Raw genomic sequence first — 22649 nt, forward strand, 5'->3', positions numbered from 1 at the left:
ATTAAACCCAGGTCCCTGGCACTGTGAAGCAGCAGTGCTAACCCTGTCCAGATGTGGTCTCACCGTGCAGCAATTCCCTCAATTTTTGTTTCATTCTTGCCAGAGGCTGACTAAATGCAATGCAGGCGAGGGTGACATTTTTGTTTAATTAATTGTACTGTTTGGAAAAGTTTCTAAATATTGACTTTCTGATTCTTTACTTCTAATTTCTCACATGTCATTTAGCTGTTTCTCTATATACGCTCGCAGCTTTCTTTGAATTTATTTTTAAACTTTTGTAAAATCCACTTGCTTTTGTCTTTGTCTCCCATTTGGCTTCAATCAGGGAAAGTCTCATCAGATATTATTCCTTTCCACCAGGCAGACTGCACAAATCGCACCATTTCCTTTGCTACATCCAGGAGAACACTTTTGGTGGTTTGCAAAAGCTGTTCTGGCGTTCTCTCGTCAGTGCCATCTGCAGAGCTTCAAAGGGAGATCTTACGGGAGGTCTTGCAGTGCAGTGGTACCTATCTCTGGGCCCAAAGTTCCAGGGTCAACTCTCTCTCCAAACTTGATGGCCATGGAAAGCACATTCAAAATGTGGCCAAATATGTTGATTTTTACCGTCTAGTCCTTCCAATATGCCTGATGGCCAAAGTGAGTACTTGGCCAACATATATTCCAAATAAGTGAACTGAGGAGGGCTGGTTTCATTCAGTTGGCTAGACAGCTGATTCATGATACCAAGCAAGGTCAGCAGCGGAGGTTCCATTCCTATACCAGCTGAGATTATTCATGAAGGCCCCACTTCTCAGTCTTGCTCCACACCTGTGGCATGGCAATCCTCAGGTTTGATTTGATTTATTGTCATATGTACTGAAGTACAGTGAAAAGTATTTTTCTGCGGCCGAGGGAACGTACACAGTATGTATATAGTAGACAAAAGAATAATCAACAGAGAACATTGACAAATGGTACATCGACAAACAGTGATTGGTTACAGTGCGGAACAAGAGGCGAAACAAAGCAAATACTTGAGCAAGAGCAGCATAGGGCGTCGTGAATAGTGTTCTTACAGGGAACAGATCAGTCCGAGGGGGAGTCATTGAGGAGTTTTGTAGCTGTGGGGAAGAAGCTATTCCTATGTCTAGATGTGTGAGTCTTCAGACTTCTTAACCGTCTGCCTGATGGAAGGGTCTGGAAGAAGGGTGGGAGGGATCTCTGATAATGCTATCTGCCTTCCTGAGGCAGCGGAAGGTGTACACAGAATCAATGTGGGGGTGACAAGCTTGTGTGATGCCCCGTTGAGTTCTGATGGGTTGGGGAAACCATCTCTCCCGACTAGGTTGCCCAGCCTTTGGGCGATATATTCCGTCGGGTCTCTGCCCTCAATGCCTTCCGGCAGGTCCACAATTCGTACGTTCTGCCGTCAGCACATGTTCTCCTGGTCTTCGACCTTTCCCTTCAAACTCCCCTGGGCTTCCACCAACCTTTTCACCTCTGCCTCCAGAGCAACAATTCTGTCACTGTGGTCTGTCGAGGCTCTCTCAACGTCCTGGATCGTCTTTTCCTGCACCTCCACTTTCTTTCCCAGACCATTGATTGTGCATTGGAGGGAGACCATTGCCTCCGTCACCACCACTTTCACCGCCATGTGGATCTTGGTTTTAATTGCCTCATACTTGGCGGCCAGCTCCTTTTTTAGGAAGTTCCTCCACCCGTCCCCTAGTGGGGAGTGGGAAGCTGGTGCTGGCGCCAGTGCTCGGGTCTCTGGTTCTCTCTGCTCTTTGGCAGCCGCGGCTTCCACCTCGCCTCGTGGGTCCACCGGCTCGCCTGCCAGCTGGTCATGGCCCTTTCTTCCACTTCTGCCCGCTCGTCGGCCCGTTGAGCTTCCGTACACCGGCATCTTCGTCTCTGTTGCGTCTTCTCTGTTACGGTTATTTTCTGTTGGTTTTTCAGGCCAAATTCTTCTAAAAATAACGATTTTGGTTCTAGTTGGGAGGAGAGCCACCTGATGTGCATCCGCTCAGCATACCATCATCATCGGAAGTCCTCTGATTACCAAATCTTTATGATGCCATTTCCATAGAATCCATACAGTGCAGGAGGCCATTCGGCCCACCCGGTCTGCATCGACCCTCCACAAGAACACCCCACCTAGGCCCAGGTGGGTTACATTATCACCCACCAACTCTCCCCATCAAAGGAGAATGCAGCCTATGGTCATCTAGGACTATGGTGACTTTACTTACTTTTTAATGAAGGGAGGGATGTGACAACTGGGGTGGTGCCAGAAAAGTTTATATATTTGTTGAATTTTCAGGATGATGGACAAGAAGTGTGGGCCTGTGGCCTATCAGAATAGATTGGCAGCACAAAGCTCACATTTGCAGCTTTAATATTTCCCCTAGCAGTGAAAGCCTTTCACGTCTCATGTCACCCCACAGTGCTATACATCTTCCATATACTTTTTAAGTGGAGAATGTAGGAAAGGGCCGGAGCTGTGATAAATGACTAGATCATCTGATATTAACAACCACTTTTACAGAAGCGGTAATAACTATGATTTATTTAAAATACATTTGATAAAAACTACTTGGACATCAAGAAATCTAATTTTGTTACGCGTTCTAGTGCACGTGACGCAATGCTGAAAACATTTAATCCAGACAAGCCAAAATAACAGACCAGTTCAGTAAAGTAGCTGTGAAGTCTTGTCCCGCCGACACCGTTAACTTGACCTGTCGGATCAAGCTTTGACCAATTTGAAGCTACATTTTCATGTAGGTCTGAAATCTATGAATCAACATTTTGGTACCGAAATCAAACTCTAATCAGTAAACAGGCATCGGTTTGGCTTCTATTTGACGGATTAAAATGGAGTGTTATGTTTACCTGAGTGTGTTGTAAGGGTGAATGACGAAAGTATCTAAATTTTTGGCGCGCTCACATTCTTTCAGTATTGCGGCTTCACTGCCGAAAATGTACAATGTCAATATATTTACTTGAGGTTGTTGTAGGTGCTCTATAAAGTTTCGAAGGGACGTAATTACTCTTCTGCCAAATCCCGCTGGCTGGTCGATTTTAATCAGCTTCTCTTCATTATTTAAACCGTCTATACAGATTGAATCTTTGTCTATGGTGGACGTGTCGGTAATCCTCCTTTTAATCATTGTCACTTCAACGTCTAAACTGCTTTCAGTTCGGATTTCTCTTTCGTTGTCATTTCCGGCCGCCTGATCCTCGCTTTGACCACGTTCGCCTTCTAGATCCTCCACATGGCTTTCTTCATTCTTTCCCGCGTCCTGATCCTGCACATTCTGACCATCTTCATCCCTTCCCGCGTACTCGTACTGCATTCTCTGGCCATCTCCAACCCTCACTGCGCTTTCCCCCTCCACTCTCTGGCCATCTCCATCCCTCACTGGGCTTTCCCCTTCCACTCTCTGGCTTTCCCCCTCCACTCTCTGGCCATCTCCACCCCTCACTGGGCTTTCCCCCTCCACTCTCTGGCCATCTCCATCCCTCACTGCGCTTTCCCCCTCCACTCTCTGGCCATCTCCATCCCTCTCTGCGCTTTCCCCCTCCACTCTCTGGCCATCTCCACCCCTCACTGGGCTTTCCCCCTCCACTCTCTGGCCATCTCCATCCCTCACTGCGCTTTCCCCCTCCACTCTCTGGCCATCTCCATCCCTCACTGGGCTTTCCCCCTCCACTCTCTGGCCATCTCTATCCCTCACTGCAATTTCCCCTTCCACTCTCTGGCCATCTCCATCCCTCACTGCAATTTCCCCTTCCACTCTCTGGCCATCTCCATCCCTCACTGGGCTTTCCCCCTCCACACTCTGCCCACTCTCCATGCCTCCCGACCCCTCGTCCTGGACGCTATCCCTCTGCTCTGTCACCTTTGGATTCATGGCTATCTTTGCCCTCCCCTTTGTCCTGCCTGTGCTGGCGATTCACGTCATCCGCCGCGCGCTCGGCTATCAGGTCAAATTGCGCCGCGGCTCGAGCCTAACGGCTGCAGGTGGCGGGCTTTTTGAAAAAGCGTTCGAAAAGGGTGGCAGACCACAGGCACTGTGTTGCCTTATTTTGGATATGAGAAGTTGCCGTTCTTGAATGAAAGAAACTGGAGAATGAAAGGATGGAGGAGGGGGGGGGGGGGGGATAATTGTCACGATGGGTGGGACCGTTGGCACGGATTTCCAGGAATACAGGCAGATACAGAGGGTAAGTTTTGCGATTTAAAAAAAAAAGTACATTAAATTCAACTCATCATGTCACTAATCTGGCAGCACGGTCCCACAAGTGGATAGCACTGTGGCCAGGGCCGGCTCAAGGCACCGGCAACTCGGGCAGTCGCCCGGGGCGCCATGTGCTAGGGGGCGCCAGAGACTCGGGTCCCACGCATGCGCAGTTGGGCCGGTGCCAACCAGCGCATGCGCGGTGGCCGCCCTCCCCCAGGGCGGCCCCCCGGCTCGGTCCGCCCCCCCGCTCGGTCCGCTCCCCCCGCCCCCCCCCCCTCGGTCCCCCCCCCCCCGCCCCCCCCTTGGGTCCGCCCCCCCCGCCCTGCCCTCGGTCCGCCCCGCCCTCGGCCCCGCCCCCCCGCCTCCCCCTCGGCCCCGCCCCCCCAAGGGCGCAGAAGTTCAGCTTGCCCGGGGCGCCAGCAACCCTAGGGCCGGCGCTGACTGTGGCTTCACAGCACCAGGGTCCCAGGATCGATTCTCCGCTGGGTAACTGTATGGAGTCTGCACGTTCTCCCCGTGTCGACGTGGGTTTCCGCCGGGTGCTCCGGTTTCCTCCCACAGACCAAAGACGTGCAGGTTAGGTGGATTGGCCATGCTAAAAATTGCCCTTAGTGTTCAAAAAAGGTTAGGAGGGGTTATTGGGTTACGGGGATAGGGTGGAAGTGAAGGCTTAAGGGGGTCAGTGCAGACTCGATGGGCTGAATGGCCTCTTTCTGCTCTGTATGTTCTGTGTTCTAATCGAGCACGACACAAATATAATGCTACAGTGTTATGGGCAGGAACCTCATGGTATAGCACCTACACCCAAAAGATTACTGTCTCCTGTGATGGGCGGCACGGTAGCACCATTGCTTCACAGCGCCAGGGTCCCACGTTCAATTCCCGGGGGTCACTGTCTTTGCGTAGTCTGCTCGTTCTCCCCGTGTCTGCATGGGTTTCCTCCAGGTGCTCCGGTTTCCTCCCACAACTCCCTAAAGACGTGCTGTTAGGTAATTTGGACATTCTGAATTCTCCCTTTGTGTACTTGAACAGGTGCCGGAATGTGGGGCTTTCACAGTAACTTGATTGCAATGTTTATTTAAGCCCACTTGTGACAATAAAGATTATTATTATTATTGCAGGATCAATTATTGCAGCATTCAAAACAGTCAGTTTAGCCCCCAGTTGTGGGACAGCTTTTAGAAACGGTAATTTGAGACAAAATTAAATTACTGAGACAAGTGTGGATTAAATCAGCTTTGACAAAGAGTCATCCAGACTCGAAACATTAGCTCCCTTTTCTGTCCACAGATGCTGTCAGACCTGCTGAGATTGTCCAGTATTTTCTGGTTTTTGTTGTGGATTAAATCAGACGCCCAGCGTAGTATTGTGTACGGTGGTACAGTGGTTAGCAGCTCACAGCTCCAGGGACCCGGGTTCGATTCTGGCCTTGGGTGATTGTGTGGAGTTTACACATTCTACCCATGTCTGCATGAGTTTCCACCGGGTTCTCCAGTTTCCTCCCAAGGTTAGGAGGATTGGACATGCTAAATTGACCCTCAGTGTCCAGATGTGCAGGTTAGATGGGGTTCAGGGATGTGGGCCTGGGTGGGGTGCTCTTGCGGAGGGTTGATGCAGACCTGATGGGCAGAATGGCCTCCTGCACTGTATGGATTCTATGGAAATGGCGTCATTAAGATTTGGTAATCAGACGACTTCCAGTGATGGTATGCTGAGCGGATGCACATCAGATGGCTCTCCTCCCAACTAGAACTAAAAACTTTACTTTTAGAAGAATTTGGCCTGAAAAACCAACAGAAAATAACCGTAACGGAAGAAGAAGCAACGTAAAAGAAGATGCCGGTGAACGGAAACCAGAGGGGCAGACGAGACTGCAGAAGTGGAGGAAACGGCCACGACCAGCTGGCAGACAAGCCGGTGGACCCACGAGCAGAGGTGGAAGCCCAGCCGCCAAAGAGCGGCAACGACCGGCGACCCAAGCACTGGCGCCAGCACCAGCTTCCCACTCCCCACCAGCGGACGGGTGGAGGATCTTCCTAAAAAAGGAGCTGGCCGCCATGAATGAGGCAATTAAAACCGAGATTCATGTTGCGGTAAAGGTGGTGGTGACGGAGGCAATGGTCTCCCTCGAACGCACAATCAATGGTCTGGGAAAGAAAGTGAAGGTGCAGGAAAAGACGATCCAGGACCATGAGAGAACCTCGATGGACCACAGCGACAGAATTGTTGCTCTGGAGGCGGAGGTGAAAAGGTTGGTGGAGGCCCAGGGGAGTTTAAATGGAAAAGTCGAAGACCAGGAGAACAGTCCTGGCGGCAGAACATACGAATTGTGGGCTTGCCGGAAGGCATTGAGGGCAGAAACCTGACAGACTATATCGGCCAAATGCTGGACAACCTAGTTGGTTTCCCCAACCCCCCCAGAACTCAACAGGGCACACAGGTCGCTCAGGCCGAAGCCCAAAGCAGGGGAGCAGCCGGGAGCGATTATAGCGAAGCTGCACCGATACCAGGATTGGAAAAGGATCCTGCGGTGGGCCGTGCAAACGAAGGCATGCTCGTGGGAAGGACACAGAATCCGGGTCTACCAGGACATTGGGTCAGACCTGGTAAAGAAAAAGGTCGAGTTTAACAATGCAAAGTCTACAAAAAGTGGGGTGCAATTCAGTATGTTATTCATGGCCAGACTCTGGGTCATGTACAGAACCAAAGAACATTACTTCAATACCCGACAGAAGCAAACGAATTTGTGTGGACTAACGGCCTGGACAGAGAACAAGCATGGCTTCGATGAAGGTGTGACGGAGGGAGAATCGCTGAAAAGAAAAAGAACCAGAGACTGATAGTCTTGACTATGTGTTTGCGCAGGACTGTACTACCTCATTCTGAACAGAAAGACACCGCGGGCACAAGAGAAAACGAGGACAGAGAAAGCAGGTGAGGGGCAGAGAAGGGAAAACAGGCAGTCAGAGAACACAGGCAAAGGGCTAAATCAGCCCGAGGAAGGGAGCTACCGTACTAGCAGGGAGGGCTAATACGGGAAGACAGGCAGTAAGGGGGGGGAGGCCAAGGCACATCTCTCGGTGCAGAGCGAGCGCCTGGCCAGAGGGGGGTGGAGACACTGCAGCAGGGAGGGGGAGACATGGGCAGAAGGGGCAGGGGGGGAGCACAGAACATACAGGGCACAGAACGGAGAGAAAGAGTTGCCAATTGGATTGGCTTAGGCAAGCAGAGAGCAGGCCGAGGAAACAAGGTGGCACCGCAAGCAGCCACTTTGGAGGGTCCCTAAACAAAGGGATACCCCGGAGAGCAGAGTGCACTCACGTGGCGTACACATAGTTGGCGGCCATGTTGGGTGCCCCTGGACAAAGAGAAACCCTGGAGCTCAGGGGCCCGATCTCACGGTGAGAACTGTGACCGTGGCCATTTCAGACATGTGGTAGTCACCACATGTATATATTGTATGTATAGGATGTATATATAGGTGCTTTATGGTACGGCACCTGTACTACAGGTACGGGGGTAGATCCTTACCTGCTGGCTCCACCCAGTAGGCGGAGTATAAATATGTGTGCACCCCGTACAGCAGTCATTTTGTCAGCTGCTGTAGGAGGCCACACATCTCAGTGTAATAAAGCCTTGATTACATCCTACTCTCGTCTTTGTGTAATTGATAGTGCATCAATTTATTACTCTCAGATTTTTCAGAGATGGACCTCCGCATCAAGCCGGATCGCCTGCAGCTGCATCCTCAAGCAGACAACGCCAAAAAGGACTTTGAACATTGGCTAGAATTGTTTTGAAGGGTACATCGGGTCTGCGGCAGACACAATTCTAGAAGCACAGAAGCTCTAGATCCTTTACACGTGGCTGAGCTCCAACGTCTTTCCACTCGTTTAGGACGCGCCGACCTACGCAGAGGCCATGGTGCTACTGAAGGAAAACTACGCTCAGCAGACTAACAAAATCTACGCCAGCCACCTCCTCTCCACACGGCGCCAGCTTCCTGGTGAGTCGGTGGAAGATTTCTGCCGCGCCCTAGTTAGAGACTGTGACTGTCAGGCCGTTTCGGCCACGGAACACTTGGATTTTCTAATGAGAGACGCATTTGTTACGGGCACACGGTCTGACTACATCCGCCAGCGCCTCTTAGAAGGGGCCACGCTCGACCTCGCAGCAACCAAAAAACTAGCGCTCTCACTTACAGTCGCATCACGCAACATTCAGGCCTATGCCCCCGAGCGCGCCCCCCCCCCCCCCCCCCCCCCCACCCACCCCCCCCCTGTGCATCGTGGACTCTGCAGACGGTCACCCTATCGTGGACCCCATCAGCGACCGCCCTCAGCCAACCCCACGCCTGTGCCGCGCGGCAGCCAACCAACCCTTGGGAGCCCAAATGCTACTTCTGTGGGCAGTCAAAACACCCCCGACAGTGCTGCCCGGTGCGGAGCGCCCTCTGCAAGGCCTGTGGCAAGAAGGGACATTTTGCTGCAGTGTGCCAGGCCCGCCCAATCGCTGTTATTGTCCCGGCACCCCCGAAGTGCGGCCAGTGGGCGCCACCATCTTCCACTCCTCGGACCACGTACGGCCTGTGGACACCGCCATCTTGCTCGACTCACAACACGTGCGGCCTGTGGGGGCCACCATCTTGTTCCTCCCAGGACCAACGGGCGCCGCCATCTTGCCTTCCTCACGACACGTGCAGTCCCAGGGCGCCGCCATCTTGCCTCCCCAACAACACGTGCGGTCCATGGGCCTGACTCAGGACCCCTGCCCGTCAGGCACTTCAGCCGGCCACTCATCGCCTGCAACCGCAGACGACCAGCCGCATCTCGCCTCGGTCACGATTGACCAGTCTCGACCACACAACCTCGTGCCTGCTTCAACTAAAGTGAAGGTCAACGTGCACGAGATCTCCTGCCTGCTGGACTCCGGGAGCATTGAGAGCTTCATTCACCCCGATACGGTAAGGCGCTGTTCCCTCGCAGTACACCCCGCTAATCAGAGAATCTCCCTGGCCTCCGGATCCCACTCCGTGGCGATGCAGGGGTACTGCATCGCCACCCTCAATGTCCAGGGCGTGGAGTTCAGCGGTTTCCGCCTCTACGTCCTTCCCAACGTCTGCGCTGCCTTGCTACTCGGCCTGGACTTCCAGTGCAACCTCCAGAGCCTAACCTTGAAATTTGGCGGGCCCCTACCACCCCTTACCGTGTGCGGCCTCGCGACCCTTAAGGTCGACCCGCCTTCCCTTTTTGCAAACCTAACTCCGGATTGCAAACCTGTCGCCACCAGGAGCAGACGGTACAGCGCCCAGGACAGGACCTTCATCAGGTCTGAAGTCCAGCGGCTGCTTCGGGAAGGTATCATCAAAGCCAGCAACAGCCCCTGGAGAGCCCAGGAGGTAGTGGTCAAAACTGGGGAGAGAAAACAGGACGGTAGTTGACTACAGTCGGACCATCAATCTGTACACGCAGCACAACGCGTACCCCTTCCCACGCATATCTGACATGCACAGATTGCATAGTACCGGGTCTTCTCGACAGTGGACCTGAAATCCGCCCAATCATCTCTCCATCCGCAAGGCGGACCGCCCATACACTGCGTTCGAAGCAGACAGCCCCCTTTACCACTATCCTAGGGTCCACTTTGGCATCACCAACGTGGTCTCAGTCTTCCAACAGGAGATGGACCGAATGGTTGACCGGTACGGACTGCGGGCCATTTTCCGTACCTGGACAATGTCACCATCTGCGGCTACGATCAGCAGGACCACGACGTCAACTGTGCCAAATTTCTCCACACCGCCACTCTCCTCAACCTCACGTATAACAAGGAGAAGTGCGTGTTCAGCACGAACTGCTTAGCCATCCTCGGCTATGTGGTCCAGAACGGAGTTCTGGGGCCCGACCCCGATCGCATGTGCCCCCTCATGGAACTCCCCCTCCACTATTGCCCCAAGGCCCTCAAACGATGCCTGGGTTCTTTTCGTATTATTCCCAGTGGGTCCCAAACTATGCAGACAAGACCCGCCCACTCATTCAATCCACTGTTTTTCCTCTGATGGCCGAGGCTCACCAGGCCTTCAACCGTATCAAGGCTGACATCGCCAAGGCCGCGATGCACGCGATCAACGAGACATTACCATTCCAAGTCGAGAGCAATGCATCAGACGTCGTTCTGGCCGCCACCCTTAACCAGGCAGGCAGGCCCGTGGCATTCTCTTCCCGCACCCTCCATGCCTCCGAAATTCGGCACTCCTCCATCGAAAAAGAGGCCCCAGCGATCGTTGAAGCTGTGTGGCATTGGAGGCATTACCTGGCCGGCAGGAGATTCACTCTCCTCACTGACCAACGGTCGGTTGCCTTCATGTTTAACAACACACAGCGGGGCAAGATCAAAAACGATAAAATCTTGAGGTGGAGGATCGAGCTATCCACCTACAATTACGAGATTTTGTATCGCCCCGGTAAGCTCAACGAGCCACCCGATGCCCTATCCTGAGGTACTTGTGCCAGCGCACAAGTGGACCAACTCCGGACCCTGCATGACAACCTCTGCCATCCAGGGGTCACACGTTTTTACCATTTCATCAAGGCCCGCAACCAGCCCTACTCCATTGAAGTCAGGGTGATCACCAGAGACTGCCAGGTCTGCGCGGAGTATAAACCGCACTTATACCGGCCAGATCGTGCGCACCTGGTGAAGGCCTCCCGCCCCTTTGAACGCCTCAGCGTGGACTTCAAAGGGCCCATCCCCTCCACCGACCGCAACACGTACTTTCTCAGTGTGGTCGATGAATATTTCCGATTCCCCTTTGCCATCCCATGCCGTCTGCCACCGTCGTCAAAGCCCTCAACACCATCTTCGCTCTGTTCGGCTTCCCCGCCTACGTCCACAGCGACCGGGATCCTTATCCATGAGCGATGAGCTGTGCCAGTACCTGCTCAACAGGGGCATTGCCTCGAGCAGGACGACCAGCTACAATCCCAGGGGAAACGGGCAGGTGGAATTGGAGAATGGGACAGTCTGGAGGGCCGTCCAGTTGGTCCTACGGTCCAGAAATCTCCCAGCCTCCCGCTGGCAGGTCCACCCCGACGCACTTCACTCCATTCGGTGGCTCCTGTGCACCGCGACTAATTAAATCCCTTATGGACGTTTCTTTGTCTTCCCTAGGAAGTCCACCTCCAGGGTTTCACTCCTGACATGGCTGGCAGCTCCAGGACCCGTTCTCCTCCGTAGACACGTTCGACTCCACAAGGCGGACACGTTGGTTGAGAGGGGAGGGTACAGCTACTTCATGCCAACCCGCAGTACGCTTGTACCCCGACGGCAGCCAAGACACAGTCTCCCTTAGGGACCTGGCACCAGCTGGTTCCACCCCTGCCCCGGCACCACCCTCCCTTCCCCCGGCACACCCCACCACAGCACCCGCTCCAGGACAATCCGTCCTCCCCTTGCTCAAACCTGGGGATGAAGAGGATTTCGACACGCTCCCGGAGTCACCGAAGACCAAGCCGCCGCCTGAGTCCCACCAGCACAACGGCGCTCTCGACGACAGATCAAGGCACCGGACCACCTAAATTTGTAATATTACCTGTACTTCTAAACACAACCTTCTGTATATAGTTCTCCAACACCCCCGCCGGAGTCATTTTTTAAAAGCAGGTGAATGTGGTAGTCACCATTGATGTATATATTTTATATATAGGATGTATATATAGGTGCTTTACGGTAAGGCCCCTGTACTACAGGTACGGGGGTAGATCCCTGCCTGCTGGCTCCGCCCAGTAGGCGGAATATAAATATGTGTGCTCCTCCGTACAGCAGCTGTTTCGTCAGCTGCTGTAGGAGGCCACACATCTCAGTGTAATAAAGCCTCGATTACATCCTACTCTCATCTTTGCGTAATTGGTAGTGCATCAGGACAGCCTCTTAACAAAAGGAAAACCCGGAGTACAGGGGTGCATCCACCAGGTAAGTATCACTGATCCCACAGAAACGGGGGGGAACAGAAGCCCCCATCAGGATAGTCACCTGGAATGTAAACGGTCCAGTGAAAATATCCAAAGTCTTTGCCCACTTAAGAAGCCTGAAGCCCAACATAATCTTTCTGCAGGAGGCAAACCTGAGGAAAAAGGATAGAATGCTGGTAAGAAAGGGCTGGGTGGCACAGGAGTACAAATCATGCAAGGGACAAGGGCTAGGGGAGTAGCATGAATGTACATGGATGGCATGCTAGCACATTGGTTAGCATTGTTGCTTCACAGCTCCAGATTCCTTCGTTCGATTCCCGGCTTGGGTCACTGTCTGTGCAGAGTCTGCACGTTTTCCCTCTGTCTGCGTGGGTTTCCTCCCACAAGTCCCGAAAGACGTGCTTGTTAGGTAATTTGGACATTCTGAATTCTCCCTCTGTGTACCCGAACAGGCACCGGAATGTGGTTACTTGGGGGTTTTCACAGTAACTTTATTGCAGTGTTAATGTAAGCCTACTTGTGACAATAAAGATTACTATTACTGCCGAGGTTCCTCTTCCTGTTCAGAACGAGACCGATCTTCATTCCCGAGGCCTTTTTCCACAACATAGACAAAATGATCATGGCGTTTGTGTGTTGGGGGGGGGGGGGGGGGGGGGGGGGGGGGGGGGAGAGAACCCAAGAATCCCCAAATCAACACTGCAGAGGAGAAGTGACAGGAGTGACCTGGCACCAACAAACTTACAATACTACTACTGGGCAGCAATGACAGAGAAGGTGAGGGGATGGATATGCAAACCCACCACAGAATGGTACGAATGGAGGAGTCCTCCTGCAAGGGATCGACCCTCCGGGCCCTTACCACAGCTGTGCTCCCCCCCCCCCCCCCCCCCCCCCCCCCGCATCCTGCCCAGTAGTAGCAGCCACACTAAGGATATGGAACCAGATGAGGCAGCATTTCGGTCTGATCAAGATGGCCCCCATCTGCAGAAACCACAAGTTCCCACCAGCCATGCTAGACACCACCTTCAAAATGGACAGGGGGATGCTGACAGTCAGGGACTTTTACTTGGGGGGGACAGACTAGCCACACTCAGCGAACTGATGGAGGAGCTGGAACTACAGACAGGACAAGAACGTAGACACCTCTAGGTAAAGCATTTGCTCCGCAAGGAGACAGTAAGACATCCCAGGGCCCCAGGAACCACATTAGCAGAGGACCTTATAAACACGGACAGCAAGGAAGGGGGAAACTGCAAGAATATCTACGGACAGCTACTGGACAAAGCAAGACTGCCACTGGACGAAGCCAGGCGAAAATGGGGAGACGACTGGGGACGGAAGTGGGCTGGGGACTCTGGAGTGAAGCACTGAGCAGGGCCAACTCCACTTCCTCCTGCACAAGGCTCAGCCTCATGCAGTTCAAGGCGGTGCACAGATCGCACCTAACCAGAATCAGAATGACCAGGTTCTTCCCGGAGGTGGAGGATAAATATGAACAGTGCCAGAGAGGCCCAGCCAACCACACCCACATGTTTTGGACCTGTACAAAACTTGTGGGGTTCTGGACAGCTTACTTCGATGCAATGTCCAAGGTTGTGAGGGTGGAGCTGTGCCCGAGAGAGGCAATCTTCGGAGTATCGGAACAGCCAGAGCCATACATGGGGAAGAGGACCGACGCTCTAGCTTTCACTTTTCTAATCGCACGCTGGAGAATCCTGCTTGGCTGGCGATCAGCACCACCACCCACAGCTGCAGACTGGCTGGCAGACCTGGCGGAATTTCTCCATTTGGAGAAGGTCAGATACACTATCCGAGAGTCGGAAGAAGGCTTCCTCAAAGCATGGGGCAACTCGTCGGCCTGTTCCAAGACCTGTTCGAAGCTAACAGTGAGTCGGAAAAAGTGAGAGATGGGCAAAGACAGACAGGGACACACAACTCTAGGGGGAGGGGAGGAAGAGAGGAGGGAACTACAGGGAGAAGCACAGGGCAGATGTTGCGGAAGACCCCCCTGTGGGTGGTATGATTAACATAGCTGCCTGCCATTGGTGCAGAACACCGGCTTACCATTGGCCCTGGTCGGTCATGTGCCTCTCGACTGATTGGTTGAGACCAGTCATGTGACGGCTCCCCGATTGGTCGAGAGGCTGAGTTAACCCCGCCTCCAGGGTTGGGTATAAATACCCAGTACGCCCGGCGGTCGTCCATTTACTGTAGTCGACCGCAGGGCTAACATCTAGCTTATTAAAGCCTTACTTTTGTACAGCAACTCGTCTCGCGTTCAATTGATGGTACATCACCCCCTCAAACCCACAAGGCCTGCAACAGAAAACATGAAGGGAAGGGGAGGGAAAGGGGAAAATAGGAGCAAGGGGACAGAACACCCTGAGTGAAAAGGCTGAAGCCAGGGCGGGTCGGGGGGGGGGGGGGGGGGGGGGAGAGAAGGAAGAGGGGAGGAATCACTAAGTCTGACAATTTGCATATAATAATCACATGCCCTGTAAATATTAAACTGCTACTGTGTATAAATTGAAAATAGCAATAAAATATTATAAAAAAAGATTTGGTAATGAGATAAAGAGGGTAGGATGTCTTGTGGTGCAGTGCCAACCTCCGATCCATAAGCTCTAGGTTCTAGTCCTATTCTGGACTTGATGGCCATGGAACGTCTGCAGGCAGACAGGTTGATTATCGACCTACAATTCTTTCAGTATGTCTGTGGCAGCCAGTTGGAGTGGGAGAGTATCTGAGCCAGGACATGAAGACAACAGTAAACAACTGCAGTACCTTGCCTGGCATAACCATGAACCAAAATATGGAAGTCCATGGTCATTACACGCTTAGGGAATAGTATCTGAAGAGAAAGAATGAGGGTTGGTATGGGGAATGTGTTTGATTGTAGTGCATGGACTTCCATAAGGCTTTTGTTCAGTCCCATAAGAGACCTGGCAGCAAAGTAAACCTCACGGAATAAGAGGGACAGTAGCAGCATGTATACAAAAAACAGCTAAGTGACAGGGAAGTTGTTAGTAATATATGGTTGTTTTTTCACACTGGAGCAAAGTATACAGTAGTGCAGTGCTTTTCAAACTTTTTTGCCCGTGACCCATTTTACCAACAGGCCATCCTTCGCGACACACGCTGGCCTACCTTTGCGACCAACGCAGGCCAACCTTCGAGACCCATGCCGCCCGAACTTCATGACCCACCATTTTCACTGACCTTTAATTTGACAGGTGCACCTGCCTGGTCTTCCCGATCTCACTTACTTTGTCATTCAATGTTACATTTCCGCCAAGGACTTCAGCTGATGATTTAAGATCTCACTGCATCCGTTGAAAAAATCAAGAGGTTTGTCCTCAAACTCACCATGTTTAGTCTTGAAATGCCTTTGATGTTTTGAGAGTTTTAATCTTTCATTTGTCAGTACTTCCCTACATATGAGGAGGGTGTTTGCTAATGCTGTTGGGGAGGGTTTAAACTGATGTGGCAGGGGGCTGGGAACCGATGCAGGAAGTCGGGGGGAAGTAAAACAGGGCCAGAAACAAAACACAGTAAGGGGAAAGTGTAAAGCAGAGAAGCCATAGTCAAAAATCAAAAAGTGAAACAGTACAGGGTACAGTGACTGAGAAGAGCTCAGTGAATAGGCCCAGTAATACTAAAAGGAATAAAACGGGAAGTAAAAACATAAATGGAAAGCGAAGCAGCAGGTTATTGCATGAAGATATGAGTTTAACGAAAAGGAATATTAGGAGAAAAGTTGAAAGGAAAAATAACTTAGGAGAGGTTACTGATAGAGTTGTTAAGATTAAAAACGGAGGTATAAAAGCCAACATAATGGTACTTTACCTGAATGTTCGTTGTATTCGGAATAAGGTAAATGAGTTGATGGCACAAATTATCATTAATGACTATGATTTTGTGGCCATCACTGGAACATGGTTAAAAGATGGTCACGACTGGGAGTTAAATATCCAAGGGTATCAAACTATTTGGAAGGACAGAATGGATGGTAAGGGAGGTGGTGTAGCTCTGTTATTTAAGGATGACACCCGGGCAGTAGTGAGGGATGGCATTGGTGCCATGGAGGATAAGGCTGAATCTATTAGGGTGGAAATCAGGAATACTGGGACGAAAAAGGCACTGAGAGGAGTAGTCTATAGGCCACCAAATAGTAACATTACAGTGGGGCGGGCAAGAAATAACAAAATAACTGATGCATGTAGAAATGATACAGCAGTTATCATGGGGGATTTTTTTTTAATAAACATTTTATTGAGGTGTATTTTGGTATCACAACAACACAATAAACAATGTACATGAAACTATAAACATAGTGCAAAAGCCGTCTCCCTCCCTTACAGGTTCCAGCTTTATTAACCCCCTACTCTAAGCTAAACTAACACCCTCCCCTTCTGCTGACGATTAATTTGCCGTGAAGAAGTCGATGAACGATTGCCACCTCCGGGCGAACCCTAACAGCGACCCTCTCACGGCGAACTTGATTTTTTAAAAACAAAGAAAGCTAGCCATGTCCGATAGCCAGGTCTCCGACTTTGGGGCTCAGAGTCCCTCAAGCTAATAGTGTCAGTCTCCGGGTTACCAGGGAAGGAAAGGCCAGAACGTCTGCCTCTTTCTCCTCCTGAATTCCCAGGTCTTCCAACACCCCAGAAATCACCACCTCTGGACTCAGCACCACCCTTGTTTTTAACACCGTGGACTTGACATCTGCAAACCCCTGCCAAAATCCCTAAGCTTGGGACATGCCCAGAACATGGGCACCCCAAAGAATCTGCACATCTGGGCCACTGTCATGTGAGCCCGGTGAACGACCTTAAATTATACTAGGCTGAGCCTGGCACATGTTGTGGACACATTGACTCTACTCAACGGGTCCGCCCATAGACCATCCTCTATCTCTCCTCCCACTTGCGTTTAAGCTCCTTGGTCTGCGTCTCCTCTGACCCCATAAGTTCCTTGTAAATGTCCGAGACGCTCCCTTCCCCTCCCCACCCTCTGGAAACTACCCTGTCCTGAATCCCCCTTAGCAGTAGGAGTGCGAATGTTGACACCTGTTTACGTAGGAAGTCCCGCACCTGCAGATACCTGAATTTGTTTCCCCTCGCCAACCCAAACTTCTCTTCCAGCGCCCTCATATTCGGAAAGCTACCCTCTATAAACATATCCCCCATCCTCTCAATCCCTGCTCTCCGCCATATCCGGAACTTCCTAGGGCAAACCGGTGATTATTACAGATTGGGGACCAGACCGATGCTCCCTCTGCTCCCACATGTCTCCTTCATTGCCCCCAGACTCTCAGGGCCGCCACCACCACAGGGCTGGCAGAGTACCGTGCTGGCGGGAATGGCAGAGGCGCAATTATCAACGCCCCCAAACTGGTGCCCTTGCATGAAGCCGCCTCCATGCCGACCCCGCCCCCACCACCCACTTCCTGGTCATGGCTATATTCACCGCCCAGTAATAGTTAATAAAATTTGGCAGCACCAACCTGCCCTCTCCCTGACTCCGCTCAAGCATTACCTTCCTTACCTGCGGGGTCTTGCCCGCCCAAACAAAGCCTGAGATCACTTTGTTGACCCGTTTTAAAAATGACCGCGGAATAAAGATGGGGAGACATTGAAATATGAACAGGAATCTCGGCAGGACCGTCATCTTCACCGTCAGCACGCTCCCAGCTAATGACAACGGGAGCGCATCCCATCTCCGAAAATCGTCTTTCATTGGTTTACTAGCTGGGCCAGATTTAATTTATGCAGCCGGTCCCATTCCCGCGCCACTTGAATGCCTAGGTACCGATAGCTTCCCCCTATTAATCTAAATGGCAGCTCCCCCAATTGCCTCTCCTGTCCCCTCGCCTGGATCGCAAACATCTCACTTTTCCCCATATTTAGCTTATACCCTGAAAACCGGCCAAATTCCCCTAGAATCCTCATGATTTCTTCCATCCCCTCTAATGGGTCCGATACATACAGAAGCAGGTCATCTGCATAGAATGAGACTCACTACCTCAACCTCCCTACCTTCCGGGGGCATCCTGATCACATTTAACAGCCTTCTTACATTGGCCACCAACTGCCTACCCTTAACAAACCCCATCTGGTCCTCCCCAATAACACAATCCTCAATCCCGGAGGACAAGAGTTTGGCCAGCAGTTTGGCATCCACATTCAACAGGGATATCGGCCTGTAGGACCCACACAGCTCCAGGTTCTTGTCCCGCTTCAGAATCAGCGAAATCATGGCCTGTGACATCGTCGGGGGCAGCACCCCTCTTTCCTTTGCCTCATTGAACATCCTCATCAACACTGGCCCCAATATGCGAGATAACTTTTTATAAAACTCCCCTGGGTACCCGTCCGGCCCCGGGGCTTTACCCGCCTGCATGGCCTTCAGACTCTCCACTATCTCTTCCAACCCGATCGGGGCCCCCAGCCCTTCTACCAGCTCCCCGTCCACCTTTGGGAAATTTAGCCCCGCCCCAAGAAGTGCCTCATCCCCTCCGGCCACGTATGGGGGTTCCGACCTATACAGCCGACTGTAGAAATCCCTAAACACCTTATTCACCCCTACTGAATGTCCAACCATGTTCCCATCTCCGTCATTCCCTATCTCCCTGGCTGCCTCCCTCTTTCTAAGCTGCTGTGCAAGCTATCTGCTGGTCTTCTCTCCATACTCCTAGATCGCCCCCCTTGCCTTTCTCAGCTGCTCCACCGCCCTCCATGTGGGTAACAAGCCGAACTCCGCCTGTAGCTTCCGCCGTTCCCTTAAAGGCCCTGCCTCTGGGGTCGCCGCAAACCTCCTATCGATCTGCAATATCACCTAAACCAGTCGGTCTGACTCTGCCCTGTCTACCTTCTCCCTGTGGGCCCGTATCAAGATCAGTTCCCCTCTAACCCCCGCCTTCAGTGCTTCCCAGACCACCACTGCTGAATTTCCCCCATGTCGTTGACCTGCAGGTAGTTCTGAATACATTTCCTCAGCCGCTCGCACACCCCTTCGTCAGCCAAAAGTCGCACATCTAACCTCCAGTGCAGGCGCTGATTACTGTCTTTACTAGCCTGCAGGTTAACCCAATGCAGAGCATGGTCTGAGATTGTGATCACCGAGTACCCCATGTCCGCCACCCCTGCCGGTAAGGCCCTGCTCAATCGATCCGGGAGTACATTTTATGCACGTGTGAGTAGAAGGAGAATTCCTTCACCCTCAGCTGCCCAAATCTCCATGGATCCACCCACCCCCCCCCCCTCCCCCCCCCCCCCCCCCACCCCCCCCCCCCCCCCCCAATCTGCTCCATTAACCCTTTTAGTTCCTTTGCCATTGCTGGCACCCTACTCGTTTTCGAGCTTGACCGGTCCAAGCCAAGGTCAATAACTGTGTTGAAGTCCCCTCCCATGACCAATCTGTGCGAGTCCAGGTCCGGTGTCTTCCCCAACATCCTCTTTATAAAATCGGGGGAAAGGTCCAAAAGTCCGTATGTAATTTATTATATTATTATAACCCTTTATTCCTTTATTCTTCAAAAAAGTATCTATCTTTATCTTGAAAACATTCAATGAAGGGGCCTCAAATGCTTCACTGGACAGGGAATTCCATAGACTCAGAACCCTTTGGATGAAGAAGTTCCTCCTGAGCTCAGTCCTAAATCTACTTCCCCTTATTTTGAGGTTATGCTTCTTAGTTCTGCTTTTCCCCGCCAGTTGAAACAACCAAACAAATCAAGGGTTATGGTGTTCGGGTGGGAAAGTGGAGCTGAGCCCACAAAAGATCAGCCATGATCTCATTGAATGGCGGAGCAGGCTCGAAGGACCAGGTGGCCTACTCCTGCTCCTAGTTCTTGTGTTCTTATATGTTCTTATATAACACACACAAACTTTGCATCCTGATTTCCAGTGGCACAAGTAATAAACCCATACCTGAAGAAATCATCTTTCTACTGCTATGTTCCAGTTTTCAGCTTTTTCATGGGTTATTCACCAGAGGCCCTGGAGCTCACACTTTCACTGCTGGCATCTACAAAATGAAGGAATCTCTCTCGCCGCCAGAGCACGTGACGTCAGTGTACGTCAGAATGTCCTGTTCTCTGCTGTCACTTCTGGAAAGAAAACTGCACCGATTTTTAAAAGGAATCTGCTGGGTCAGTGCACTGATGTCATGAGGAGGCGGTCTGTCTTGCTCGGCTCTGGGCCTGAGCACTGCTGAGAGGGCATGCATGCACGGGATGGCCAGCATTCTGAAAGCCAGTTGCGGCCGGCATTTTTGAAAGCCAGTCTCGGCTGTTGCACACTTATTCCCGCGATCGGGAATACCACGACTGATGGTCCCGCGACCCTCCCAACACCTGCCCGCGACCCATCTGCGGGTCGCAGCCCTGACTTTGAAAATTACTGCAGTAGTGTTCCACAGAGATTGAATCTAGGACTAGTTTTTTCACTGATTTATATATATATAGAGACCCGGGTGCACAGGGCATAACTTCAAAATTTGCAGAAGAATCAAAACTTGGAAGTGTTGTAACTGAGGGAATAGTAATGAGGTTTCAAGAGAAATAGGTTGGTAGAAAGGGAGGACACATGGCAGATGAAATTCAAGTAGGGAAGTGAAAAGTAAATCATTTGGTAGTAAGAATGAGGAGGGACAATATAAAATAAAGTACACTTCCAAAGGTAGTGCAGGAACGTGGTATATGTATGCAAATCATTGAAGGTGGCAGGACAGTTGAGGAAGTGGTTAAAATGCATACAAGATCCTGAGCTTTATAAATAGATGCATCGGAAACAAAAGCAACAAAAGTTGAACCTTTATAAACTACTAGTAAGGCCTCAATAGTGTCCAATTCTGAGCATTATATTTCAGGAAGGATGTTATATCTTTAGAGAGGGTGAAAAAAATATTTATGAGAAAGTTTCAGGGAATGAGGGACTTTGGCTATTTGGATAGATTTGGATTTGGGTTTATTGTCATGTATACTAAGGTACAGTGAAAAGTATTGTTCTGCATACAGTCCAGACAGATCGTTCCATACGTGAAGAAACACAGACATACGATAGATACACAGGCCAGGATTCTCCCTTCTGGGGACTAAGTCCCCACGCCGGCGGGAGAATCGGCGCCAAACACTCCGGCGTCAACAGCCCCTGAAAGTGCAGAATTCTCCACATTTTCAGGGGCTAGGTGGACACCGGAGGGGTTGGTGCCGCTCCAACTGTCGGCGAAGGGACAGCGTGATTCCGCGCATGCGCAGACCGGCCGGCGTATTATGGCGCATGCGCAGGGGGTTCTCTTCTCCGCGCCAGCCATGGCGGAGCCCTACAGGGGCCGGCACAGAAGGAAGAAGTGCCCCCATGAAACAGGCCCGCCCGCAGATCGGTGGGCCCCGATTGCGGGCCAGGCCACCGTGGGGGCCCCCCCACCAGGGTCAGATCCCCCCGCGCCCCTCCGAAGACCGCCCCCACAGACTTAACTGCCAAGTCCTGCCGGTACGTTAGTTGAGTGATTCACGCCGGCGGGACTGACCAAAAATGGACGGCCACTTGACCAATCAGGGCCCAGAGAATTGCCGGTGCGGCCGCTGCGAACGACCCCTGACCAGCGTGGCATGAATCCCGCCCCGCCTGAAAAACAGTGCCGGAGAATACGGCAGCCGGCAGTGGGGTGGAATTGACGCCACCCCCAGGGATTCTCCGACCCCGGGGGGGGGGGGGGGGGGGGGGGTTGGAGAATCCCGCCCTCCGTGTCAATACATAGACACAGAAGTGTACTGAGTGTAGTACTATTCAGTCAAGAGGTTGGATATAAAAGATTGCAACAGGATCTTAACCAATTGGGCTAGTGGGCCGATGAATGGCGGATGGAGTTTAATTTGGATAAATGTGAGGTGATACATTTTGGTAGATCAAATCAGGGCAGGACCTACTCAGTTAATGGGAGGAAGTTGGGGAAAGTTACAGAACAAAGAGATCTAGGAGTACAGGTTCATAGCTCCTTGAAGGTGGAGTTGCAGGTGGACAGAGTGGTGAAGAAGTCATTCAGAATGCTAGGAGTTATTGGTCAGAATATTGAATACAGGAGTTAGGACATCTTGTTGAAGTTGTACAAGACCATACATGGAATATTGTGTTCTGTTCTGGTCACCCTATTATAGGAAGCATATTATTAAACTAGGATGCTACCAGGACTTGATGGTCTGAGTTATAACGAGGGGCTTGATAGGCTGGGACGTTTTTCCCTGGAGCGTAGGAGGCTTAGGGGTGATGTTATAGAGATCTATAAATAATAAGGAGCATAGAGTATAGAACATACAGTGCAGAAGGAGGCCATTCAGCACCTCCTCACTACCCACCGTCAATTCGCCGGGGAATCGCTGGACGAATACCTAGAGAACCTGACGCTACTCGCCTGCAACTGCAACTGCAAGGCTGTGATGGCCAAT

General features: G+C 51.7%; 1 protein-coding gene across 1 annotated transcript in view; it reads right to left on the reverse strand.

Moving 5' to 3' along the window:
* Nucleotides 1-3341, reverse strand: part of LOC119969078 (potassium/sodium hyperpolarization-activated cyclic nucleotide-gated channel 1-like) — a 182809-nt gene extending 179468 nt beyond the window's left edge. Inside the window, exon 1 of the mRNA XM_038802281.1 lies at nt 2878-3341. Coding sequence (XP_038658209.1) covers nt 2878-3341 — 464 coding nt within the window. The remainder of the gene's footprint in view (nt 1-2877) is intronic.
* Nucleotides 3342-22649: the final 19308 nt, after the last annotated feature.

Source organism: Scyliorhinus canicula, chromosome 7 (assembly GCF_902713615.1).
Source record: "Scyliorhinus canicula chromosome 7, sScyCan1.1, whole genome shotgun sequence".
NCBI lineage: Eukaryota > Metazoa > Chordata > Chondrichthyes > Carcharhiniformes > Scyliorhinidae > Scyliorhinus > Scyliorhinus canicula.